This window comes from Trachypithecus francoisi, unplaced genomic scaffold (assembly GCF_009764315.1).
Source record: "Trachypithecus francoisi isolate TF-2019V2 unplaced genomic scaffold, Tfra_2.0 Lachesis_group9, whole genome shotgun sequence".
In the NCBI taxonomy this organism is placed as follows: Eukaryota; Metazoa; Chordata; class Mammalia; order Primates; family Cercopithecidae; genus Trachypithecus; species Trachypithecus francoisi.
This window is the reverse complement of record NW_022681474.1, coordinates 34,942,456-34,953,479: the sequence shown is the minus strand read 5'-3', so window position 1 is coordinate 34,953,479 and position 11,024 is coordinate 34,942,456. Positions and strand designations below refer to the sequence as shown.

The window sequence follows — 11,024 nt, the reverse complement described above, 5'->3', positions numbered from 1 at the left end:
TATCCACCCAGTGTGTGTGTGTGTGTGTGTGTGTGTGTGTGTGTATAGACACGCACCATCTTGCACATGCACACATCTGGAATGGATAATCAAATTATTAACAGTGGTTATTGCTAGGTAGAATTATAGATTTTTTTTCTCAGGTTGTAAAATTTTTCAATAATGAGCATATATTTCTTGCATAATTTTTTAAAGGAGAAGATTTGTGGTGTAGGCCCCAGAGATTTCTAATCCGTGGCAGCTGGGTCCCTGGGACTGCCCCAGCTACATTTCCACCCCTTCTTGCTCCTTCCCTCCTCCCCCATACCCCTACCTTCCCCCAAGCCTTCAGTCTCCTGAAGCCAGGTAGGGAGCAGGGGCTCTTTGGAAGAGCCCACAGAGTTCCAGGTCGGATGGTCCAGGCTCTGTGCCTTCCTCTCTTCCCCTGCCTGCTGTGTCATTTCAGGTGGAAGGCCTGGAGGTTCACCAGGAGGGTACATCAAGAGAGGGCCCAGAGGCCAGTCTATTTTCCAGGAACATGATGAGGCTTCAATTGTCCCTCTTCTCCTCTGGAGGAATGGGAAGGTAAGTCTCCTGCTCTCCCTGAATCCTTGCCATCCCCCGATCCCTTCCCCACGAGGAGCTTTCAGGCCTTACTAGCCCAAATGAAGTCATAGGCTGGAACCTCAAGGAGGCAATCTGGACACAGAGGACAGCCATGGTGAGGACTTCCCAGGCTCTTTGGACAAGAGGGTAAGGAGGACTCTGTGCAACACTGTCCCTACTGACCTCAAGGGCAAGGAGATGCTGGAACTTCAGGGGGCTTCCTCCAAAAGGACAGGTGTGCTGGCCCCTGGCTATGGCTTGAGGAAGCTTGGCAGACCAGGGCAAGGGCTCTGGAAGGCAGTCGGGGCTGATAGGCTAGACTCTAGGTACCTGGCTGTCACTGCGGCAGGGCTCTGCCAAGCATGGGGCAGGTGTGGATACAGCTTTGAAGTCAGAGCGGCCTGGAGAATCCCCTCCAGGGAAGAGACAGGCAGTCTGGCACCCTGGCACCTGCACCCACCAGACTCCAAACAGGAAACAGTTTGGGGCAAGAAGGGGTAAAACCATTCCCATATGGCCTTTCCCAGTGGGCTCCTACAGGAAGTGAGGGATGTTTTGGAGGCTGTGATGGAAAGAGGGCCCTTGGTGCTGTTCCTCTATCTTCACCCGTGAATCCTTTCATTTTCTCAGTTTCCACCAAAACAAGCAAAAATCCTGACCCATAAAAAGCCCTTAATTTGGGGAGTGGACATTTCCAGATGTTTGGGGAGACAGCAACACAAATTTAATTGAACCTTACACATATTAGACAACATGCATCCTAAAAAGCCCCCAGCCAAAGATAGATGGAGAGGCTGCCCTCTCTGTGTTCCCACCGCCACAGGGGTAGGAGTCTCCAAACCATTTTCTCCTCGGCCTTAAGGGGAGGAGTAGGCTCTGTGTAATGACAGGAGGCCCTTTTGCCAGCTTCACCTTCTCTCAGTGCCCAGCAGTGTAGATTATTTTACTCCATGACACAAATTCTGCCACTGCTTAGAAGGTAAAAGTGGTTGTAGTCATTTTGCTTTCAGTGATGATCTCTTTGTTCTGTGGTTGCTAAGATTCCTTTAGAGAGCCCCTCCTGTTGCTCTTTTTTGTTTTTGAGACAGGGTCACGCTCTGTCACCCAGGCTGGAGTGCCATGGCGCAATCACAGCTCAGTGTAGCCCTCAAACTCCTGGGCTCAAAGGATCTTCTCACTTCAGCCTCCTAAATAGCTGAGACCACAGGCGTGCAACACCACACCTGACTAATGTTCTTTTTATTTTTCATTGAGACGGGGTCTTGCTATATTGCTCAGGCTGGTCTGGAACTCCTGCCTCCAAAAGTGCTGGGATTACAGGCATGAGCCACTCTGCCCCACTGGCCTCTAGTTGCATTTAAACAGGTTGAGAATTTCACAAATTTGAATCACAAAAGATTTTTTTTCCCCTGAAGCACTAACCTGAAATAAAGTGTTGTCCTGCAACTTGGGCCTCAGGGAAGCAGGAGATTCAGTAGCCAAGAAACCAGTGGCAACCCTCTGCCCCACCTGGCAGTGCCGCAGCAGGGCATCGTGGAAAGGTGGAGGGACAGGAGACAGCCGCAGTGAGCTGTGCCCCCACACCCAGTTCTCTTGCTACAGCCCAGCCCTCAGCCTTCGAGCTCTGTCTTCATTATCCCCTTCCCATAAATCAGAGAGAGAAAAAGAAACCCACACACAACTTTTTGGGGTCCAAGGACAATGTTAATAAATACATAAAATTTTAAAGATCTGGATTTCCAAGGCACAAGAGTTTCACACAGGCCAGGTTGGTTCTTACAGGAATGACTCCGTGTGTGCCCCAGCATCCCAGGGAGGGGAGGGCAGCAGGGGGAGGGCAGGGAGCCCCCCAGGACCTCCACTCTCCAAACGGGTTGCAGGCCAGGGACCCACTGCTTGTGTTCCTCCAGCCTGGTTCAGAGCAGCCCCCTTGCCTTGGGGAAGGAAGAAATGAGAAGCACCTCTATCACCCGGCAGGAATTTAGGAGACATCCTCCAAGACCCTGGAGGTGTCCAGGGACCCCCCTGCCACTTCCTGAGAGCCAGAGGATCTAAGGCTGTTACCTGTCCCTTGGAGGTAGCATGGCCAGCAGCTGAGCCCAGCTGAGGCTCTTACAGCACCGTGGGTCAGTGCGTCTTCCCCACCCCAGCACTGTGCCAGGGGCTGCTACCCTGCCCTGGGGCATTTGGCCTGGGTGGCCCTTGTCATCTCCAGGGCCAGGCTATGAGTGGACTCTGGGCCTCAGTCCTGGGATCCGACCACCCCTGGGAGAACCACACACTCTGGCCCAGCTTGAGCCAGTGGGAGACGAAGATGCCTGACTCCAGCAGTAGTGATCTTTGGAGAAGGGCAATGATTGAAGGGACAGCCTGAGAAATCGTGTCCCCTCTGTGTCCCACAGAGTCCCCTTCCAGGCTGAGAGTGATAATTGAAGTTGCCATCCTGGTTGAGCCACGGGGTGAGCACCAGTTTGGAAACCTCTGGATGCTGAGGACTTGGGGTCCAGGGTGTCCTGAGCACCCTTCTCTGGTGGGCTGGGGGTGAGATTGAGGGGCCAGTCTGTAATCTGGAGTCACCAGAAGTAACACAAGTGACATCTGCAGGGCCAGAGTATGGCCATGAGCACCATCTTCCAGCCAGCAAAAACAAACTGGCCTCTGCTGCCTGGCCTCGCCTGGTGGAACTGCATGGAGCTCTCGGCTTCCAGGGCTGGGCCTGCAATCACCTTGTGTCCCACCCGCCCCGGCCCTGCAGCTGGGAAGCCTCATGCCACATTCCCAGGCCCCCTTCCTCTGGGCCTGGCTGCGAACAGCCTCCCACCTCCCCTGGCCCTGCTTTGCCTTTCTGGGGAGAGGGGCCAAATAGGCAGGGCCTCCACAGGGGTCCTCACAGTTCCGGAAAGGCAGGCAGCACTGACAGCTTCCAGCTACAGACCAGCCGGGATTCAGACCTGCCCGGGCCCAGGGTCTGTGAGGAGGGGGCAATAGTTGACCCTGGTCCCGGCAGGAGAGACCAACAGGGCCCCTGAGAAGGTCCGTCCCGCCAGAGGCAGCTTGCTGAGGTATCTCCGATTAGGGCTTTCCCTGATCTTTGTCTTCCTCCCACCCCACTTTGTGGGGTAAAGAGCATCATAGCCCCAAACGAGAAGAAGGCGAATGATTTAAAATGAAGTCTGTGCTTGCGCCTGCCCTGCGGTGTGTGTTCTCTGAGCTGGGGGTCACGGGGCAGTACACAGAGTGTTAACGTGCCGGTGGGATGGCAGGGCACAGCTCATGTCACGGGGGAGGCAGCAGGGAGGCTGGTGCCTGGACGCCTCAGGTCTTCTCCGGGCTGCCCTTTATCCTCGGGGACTGGCGTAGGTGTCTGAGTCCAGCCCCAAGGCAGCCCCCCGGGGGTGGTAGGGGAGATGCTCCAGGATGCTCCAGGGATCAGTGTCTCAGGGGCAAAGGGGTGCTTGGTCCCTGGGGACCTTGTATCCAGAGCTCCTGGGAGCTGTGTGGCTCCACCATGCTGATGGTCCTCTGATCCCATTGGCTTTCCAGGAGGCTCCACAGCATCTGGAGGGGCCTGGGGTCCTGGTAACGGGCTTCCAGGAGTGGAGGAGGGGGACAGTGAGGTTGGGCCAGGGTCTGGGCTAGGGCTGGGGCCCGAGGCCTTCTTGATGCAGGACACACAGCAGAGCCGGTGGTACCCGGGAATGGAGCAGTAGCGATCGAGCACTTCCATCTGGCAGAAGACGGACCTGTCTCCTGTGCAGGGCTCCGCTGCACACACAGCACAAGGATGGAAGCAACGTGGGGATACCTGTCAGTCAGGTGGCCCCGCCTCCCACTCACCCACTGACTGCCGGCCCTCCACCTCCCGCCCCTGCTGGACCCACTGTAAAGCTTTTTCCCAGAGCTACGGAGCCGCCTGACAGGAGAGTAAGCCCTGACTACATGGAAGAGGAACTAAAATCCTCTAGAGTGGCAGATCTCAAAGTGATGTCCCCACACGCAGCATCAGTGTCACCTGGAAGCTTGCTGGCAATGCACATCCTCTGGCACCACCCAGTCCTACTGCATCAGAAACTCAGGCTGGGGCTCAGCGCTGTGCTTTCACAAGCCCTCCAGGGGACTCCACGTGTGGGTGCATCTGAGAACCCTGGCCCTTGACCATTCGCCCTCAGCCTTGCTGCACACTGGAATCCTTGGGGATGCCCGTCTCCTTCACCCACACATTGGACAATCTAGGGTGTGGCCTACCACCAGGTGGTTCTAACTTGCAGCTGCTCTGGATAGAAGTGGGAACCCTAGCCCCTCCCAATCAACCCAAGATGCCTGACCCACTCCAGCCAGGGTCAGGCTAGAGCCCAGGCAACTCATGCTTGGGACAGGCAGACTGACCATCCTGCCACAGTCAGCACATATCGGGACATTAAGACTGCTACTGCTTAATTTGGAATCAAGCAGATTTCAGTTCAAATCCAGGCTCTACCACTTAAAAGTGTGAGGCCTTTGGCAAGTCACTTAAACCCTCCAAGCCTCAGTTTCTTCACCTATAAAATGGGGCTGATGCTGGCCCTTACCGACGAATAATCACATTGCAGATAACATCTTTAAAGTACCTGGCAAAAGTAAGTGTTCACTACACTAGTTGGCTTTGCCCAAAATACCACACCTTTCTGTGATAACTCCATGTAGGTTTCTCCAGACAGAATGTGAAGGCAGGAGCTTTACTTTCTACTAATTTTTGCCAGAGAGAGAGAGAAAAAAAGAGGGAGGTGGGAAGAGTGGGAGGAACAGAGGGAAAGAGAGAGACACAGGTGGAGGGGCAGGTTTAGGGGAACAAGAGAAAGAGCAGAGAAAAATGGAAAGCCAGTGGCCTCTAGATGGCGCCAGATCTCTGGCACCAGAATCAGAGCCTCCTCCTTTAACTTTGGGAAGGAAAAGTGCAGGAAACCCAGGGACTCCCCCGTTCGGAACCTCAGCCTAGGAGCAAAGAAGTAGAAGACTGGAGGTAGAATGTCCTTTGAGGACATCTAGTCAGAACCCTTATTTTACAGATGAGGTCACTAAGCTCAGAGAGGTTAAGAAATTTGCAGCCAACTGGTCCTCTAACTAGGAGTTAGGGTCTTTGATCTTTCCGCTACTCATCTTGCCAGACCCTGGTCCTCAGGAGGGTGAGGAAAGAAAAGAGAGATGGAACCTAAGAAAGGGGTGAAGAACCTACAGGCTGGCACGTAGCAGATGCTCAGTAAATATTTATCTGTGGGTGGATGAATGGAAAGATGGGAGGATGAACTGAATCATGGGGCTGAGAGAAATTGCTAAGCCTATGGTTACTGTAAACTGATAGCCAGACAGGAGTGCATGCGTTCTCTCATCCAATTCTCTCACCAATCCTATAAAGGCAGCTCAGATCTATAATTGCTTGTTTGAAAATCTTGAAACCAGATATAGTTCAGAATTCAGAACTTTGGGGATCAGAAAAGTAATATTCTGTGTTTATATTATAGAACATCCTCAGTGGAGCCTGAGATATCACCTTGTAACTAAATATGACTACATTTCTACAGCAAAAGAATAAATGATCTCATTAGTTCAGGTCAGATTTTGCTGCCAGGTAGGTTTGCACCAAACTTAGAAATAAACATTTTGGAATTGCAGGTAAGGGGTCATGGACCAGTAGAGCCTCCTCCCCACTTCACAGCTGAGGAATCTGAGGCTCAGGGAGGTGAAGGTCACACAGACAGTTACAAGCTGGGTTTGTTCCACTGCGTGGCCCATGCTGCAACACAAGGGCCACTGAAAGGTCTGGGGAGCTGGGTAGGGTCCATAGACTGTACTTACTTGATGATATCTTGTTAATGGGATGTAGGGGTCCAGATTGTGGCACCCATTGCCCCTCTGGCGTCCCACGTTCCCAGATATCAGCCCTCACCGTGGAGTTCTGGCGATTTCCTATGAGCAGGGAGAAGCAATTCTAGTATTTGGGACTTTGGTCCCAAGGGACTGGACCTGGCCTCCCCATCCCCTCTGGCTCACCTCCACAGGCGGGCAGGCTGCAGACCTGGACGGTGTCTGGCCTATCCCCCTCGCACTGCCCGAGGCTGTTGGCATTGGTCCTGCACACCACCTGCCGCTGCTGGATGCCCTCTCCGCAGGTGGCAGAGCACTGCCATGGGTGGGTCAGTGCCAGGCACAGCGGCCGGGATCAGGGCAGGTGGAGAGAAGAAAGACGAGCCAGTGAGCTCAGAGCCCAGCCAATGCCCAGGGACAGAAAGGGTATGAAACAGAGCATCAAGTCTTCACTTGACCAGAGGGACATGCAAGGACTGCTTCTAAGTAACCTCATTGGGACATCGCACCCACTATCAAATATTCCTGATACCAATGGTGAAGAGCCATTGCCCCGAGCCTGTAGCCCCATGGGCCTTTCCACAATCTAAATGGTTAACCTGTGGCTCAGGAGGGAACCTCTGGGATCCCATTCCCTACTACCACCTGCATGCACTGTGTCTGGTCTGTGCCTGGGTTCTTAAATATTTTGTGTATCACTTTAGCAAACTCCCCTGTTGCAGTCCACTACATGGTGTGACCTGGGGCAGGTGGATTGACGTGATGATATCCTATTAACAGGATGTAGGGGCCTGGATTGTGGCATCTGCTACCCCCTCCCCTAGCTCAGTGTCTAACACTGTAAACTGAGAGAGCTGGGCAACAGGGTCTCCATGGACCCTTCTCTGACTAGCTCTGATAGTCAATAATCTTGTGACTTGATTTACCAAACATGGGCCTGCAGAAGTATGTTCAAAAGTGTCTTCTTCCCTGAGGGGGAAGGGTGCAGGTACAAGGAGCAGGAGGCAGCAGAGGACCACCGTTTGCAGGGGGTGGCCACACACATCGTCCCCTGGACCTGACCCACTCTTACTCTGACAAACAGGGCCTATGGAGGTCCTCAATGGAGGGGCAGGGACTCCAGGAAAGCAGCGTTGCCCATTGTGACTGGGTTACTTTTTGGGTGCTAACCATAGCCTTACCTAGCTGGAAGGAGAGGAACTTGCAGGACCCCACTTCCCACACTGGAGCATGTGACCACTGAGACACAAGGGTCATGGGGCCACACAGAACTACGAGACAAACACGGCTCATCCTCCCAGGATGAATCATTACAAACAGCAGTTAACAGCTCCTGACTGCTCAGTCAGTCTCATAAGGGGCTGTGAAAGTTGATTATATGAATAGGGTCATACTTGTCACACCCAACTAAATCAGAGTTGAGGGGCCAGGGGAAAAAGCACTCAGGGCACCTAGCACCTGCTCCAAGAATTAAATTTTCCACAAGGCCAGCTGCTGAAACAGGCTGATGTAATTCCAAGACCAGTTTTACCTAGCAACTGCTGAAACAACCTACTGTGACTCCAAGGCTAGTTTTACGTAGCACCATCACTCACCAGTCAGAGCTTCCCAGCTCCCAAAAGCTTGTCTAGTGCCAAGGAGTTTGTGTTCAACACAATACATATTATATCTCCTTCTAATAAAACCCCCAACCTTTCCTCTGTTCTTTGGACATACTGAAGACCATCCGGTCTCTGTGTATGCCTTGAATTGCAATTCTTACTTAATCAAAGTTACATTTAGAGATTCATCTCTATGTTTTGCCTATTGCAGCAGGGCCAGTATCTTCCACTATCTGCCATCTCTTTGTTACTTTTATCTGTGGAGTCCTTTGAAGACCAGCAATCTTTCTATTTTATATCAAAACAAATGAAGCTATATATTATGGAGATGGATATAAAATGCATGCATTGTGTGCGAATTTTTGGTTCTTTACAAATACTCATAATGCAATATTTCAAGCATACAGAAAAGTATGGAGTTATTCACAAAACCCTATCCAGATGCCACTACCAGCTTTAATAAATGAGCATCCCGGAATTTTTGCAAATTGCATTGTGCCCCTCTAAACATTAAGGAAGTGACATCCATTGGAAGTGCTTTTTTACTTCATACTGAAGTGTTTTTTCTCACCTAAATGTATCCTCTATTAATAGAAGTTTGTCTATTTCGGTAAGTACAGTTCAGGCCTGTTCATTTTTCTTGTTGTATAGTACTGCATTGTATGAACAGACCATGATTTTGGCCTAATCTTCTATAGATAAACATTTGGGATATGTCCTAATGTTTTGCTATTACAATAAACATCATTGTGATCAAATGAGGTTTTTAAATTGGGGTAATATCTATATAACAAAAAGTTTGCCATCTTAACTAATTTTTTCTTTTTTTGAGATGAAGTTTTGCTCTTGTTGCTCAGGCTGGAGTGCAATGGCGTGATCTTGGCTCACTGCAACCTCTGTCTCCCAGGTTGAAGTAATTCTCCTGCCTCAGCCTCTTGAGTAGCTGAGATTACAGGCATAAGCCACCATGCCCGGCTAATTTTTGCATTTTTAGTAGAGATGGCTTTTACTATGTTGGCCAGGCTGGTCTTGAACTCCTGACCCCAGGCAATCTGCCTGCCTTGGCCTCCCAAAGTGGTGGGATTACAGGGTGAGCCACCACGCCCAGTCCATCTTAACTATTTTTAAGTGTACGGTTCAGTGTCATTAAGCACATTCACATTGTTGTACAATCATTACCACCATCTGTTTCCAGAACATTTTCTTCTTTCCCAACTGAAACTCCATGCCTATTAAACACTAACTCCTCATTCTCCCTCCCCCAGCCCCTGGAAATCACCAGCAAAGGGCCCTCATATAGTGTTTGTCCTTATATATCTGGATGTCTGGCTTATTTCTTTTCTTCTCCTTTCTTTCTTTCTCTTTCTCCTCTCTCTCTCTCTCTCTCTCTCTCTCTCTCTTCTCTCTCTCTCTCTTTCTTTCTTCTTTTGAGACAAGGTCTTGCTCTGTCACTCAGGCTGGAGTGCAGTGGCATGGTCATAGCTCACTGAAGCCTTGACCTCCTGGGCTCAAGCAATTCTCCTACCTTAGCCTCCAAAGCAGCTGAGGTTACAGCACACACCACCATGCCCAGCTAACTTTTTACATTTTTTGTGGAGGCGAGGTTTTGCTATGTTACCCAGGCTGGTCTCGAATTCCTGGGCTCAAGCGATCCACCCACATCAACCTCCCAAAGATCTGCCCACCTCAGCCTCCCAAAGTGTTGGGATTCCAGGCACGAGCCACTGCATCCAGCTTGGCTTGTTTTACTTGGCATGATGTTCTCAATGTTCACATCAAATGAGTATTTAAAAGAAAACCCAAGACAATTTCCTCGAGGCAATTTCTCCTTGGTAACCTCCAGGGTCTAAGCCACAGAGCACTCAGATAACTAAGCAGGCTTACTGCTGTCTCCCTTTTGCTACCCTGACCTCCTGACAACCTTCTACAGCACTGCCAGAGTGGTCTTTACAACCTGAAATCAGAGCTTGTAATGCCTGTGTTAAAAGGCTTCCCTGGTTTCCCATTGCTCTTAGAAAAAATGCAAACTCCTTGCAAAGCCTATAGCCATGGACCCCCACCTGCCTCCCCAGCGTTATCTTGCAGCCCCTATCCCTCCCAGTCAGCTGCAGCCCCACTGTCCTGTCAGTTTCTGGAACACTGTAAGATGGTTCCTGCCTTGGTCTCTTCCTGTGGCTTGTCCCTCTGGTCTCAGCTTGAGCAACACCTCCTCACAGAAGCCCTCTGACCACCGTCCATCCTCCACCACATTGCCCCACTACTCCCCACCCAGCTCCGACTGCAGTCTGTCAGTGCTTGGCTGTGGGTTGACTGATGGTCTAATACGTGTCCCTCACAGGACTGTGGGCTACACGAGGGCAAGAATCAGCTCTGTCTGGTTGATGCTGGGTTCCCACATTCTTAGTACAAGGTCTGGCACCTTGTGCTAGTGCTCAGCAAATATTTCTGGAATGCAAGAATGTATTTCAATCTGCTCATCTGGAACACAGGGACATGAACCCATGCCTCCCGGCACTGTGTGAAGCTTACTGGCGATAATGAATGAACATAAAGGCCTAGCACAGAGCCATGGCCCAGGGTATGCGGGAGCTATTCTACTTTAAGAAAAACAAGATTTGATGTAGGGGGAGCAATTCAGGCAGAAACTCTCTTGCCTGCAGGGAGCACCAAAAAATCCCTCAGACCCACCTCCTCCTCAAGCCCCTCCCACCTCCTGAGGACAATCACCTGGGACCAGGCTCCCAGCCGCCACTGGGCTGGGCAGGGCACTCGGAGACAGGGCCGTCGGCCCTCAGGCCGGTCCCCGGGGCAGGCTTTGGCCGGCATGACCTTGTGGGTTCCATTGGAGAGGGGCAGCAGGCACTGTATACCCCGTGTCTGCACCCCCAGCTTCCCACAGCTCCGGCTGCAGGCACCCCACTCCTCCGTCACCCACCTGGAAACAGGGTGAAAGGAGAGGAGGTGAGACCAAGGGGATACTTCATCCCAGAGGACACT

At 51.5% G+C, this 11,024-nt stretch overlaps 1 protein-coding gene across 2 annotated transcripts in view; it reads right to left on the bottom strand.

The window, feature by feature from the left end:
* Positions 1-2,267: 2,267 nt before the first annotated feature.
* Positions 2,268-11,024, bottom strand: part of ADAMTS14 (ADAM metallopeptidase with thrombospondin type 1 motif 14) — an 89,446-nt gene continuing 80,689 nt past the window's right edge. For both annotated transcript variants that reach the window (XM_033208989.1, XM_033208990.1), the window contains exons 19-22: positions 10,755-10,962; positions 6,613-6,742; positions 6,418-6,528; positions 2,268-4,350 (exon numbers count right to left, since the gene is read on the bottom strand). In XM_033208989.1, the coding sequence (XP_033064880.1) occupies positions 3,857-4,350; positions 6,418-6,528; positions 6,613-6,742; positions 10,755-10,962 (943 nt within the window). In that variant the 3' untranslated portion in view covers positions 2,268-3,856. The remainder of the gene's footprint in view (positions 4,351-6,417; positions 6,529-6,612; positions 6,743-10,754; positions 10,963-11,024) is intronic.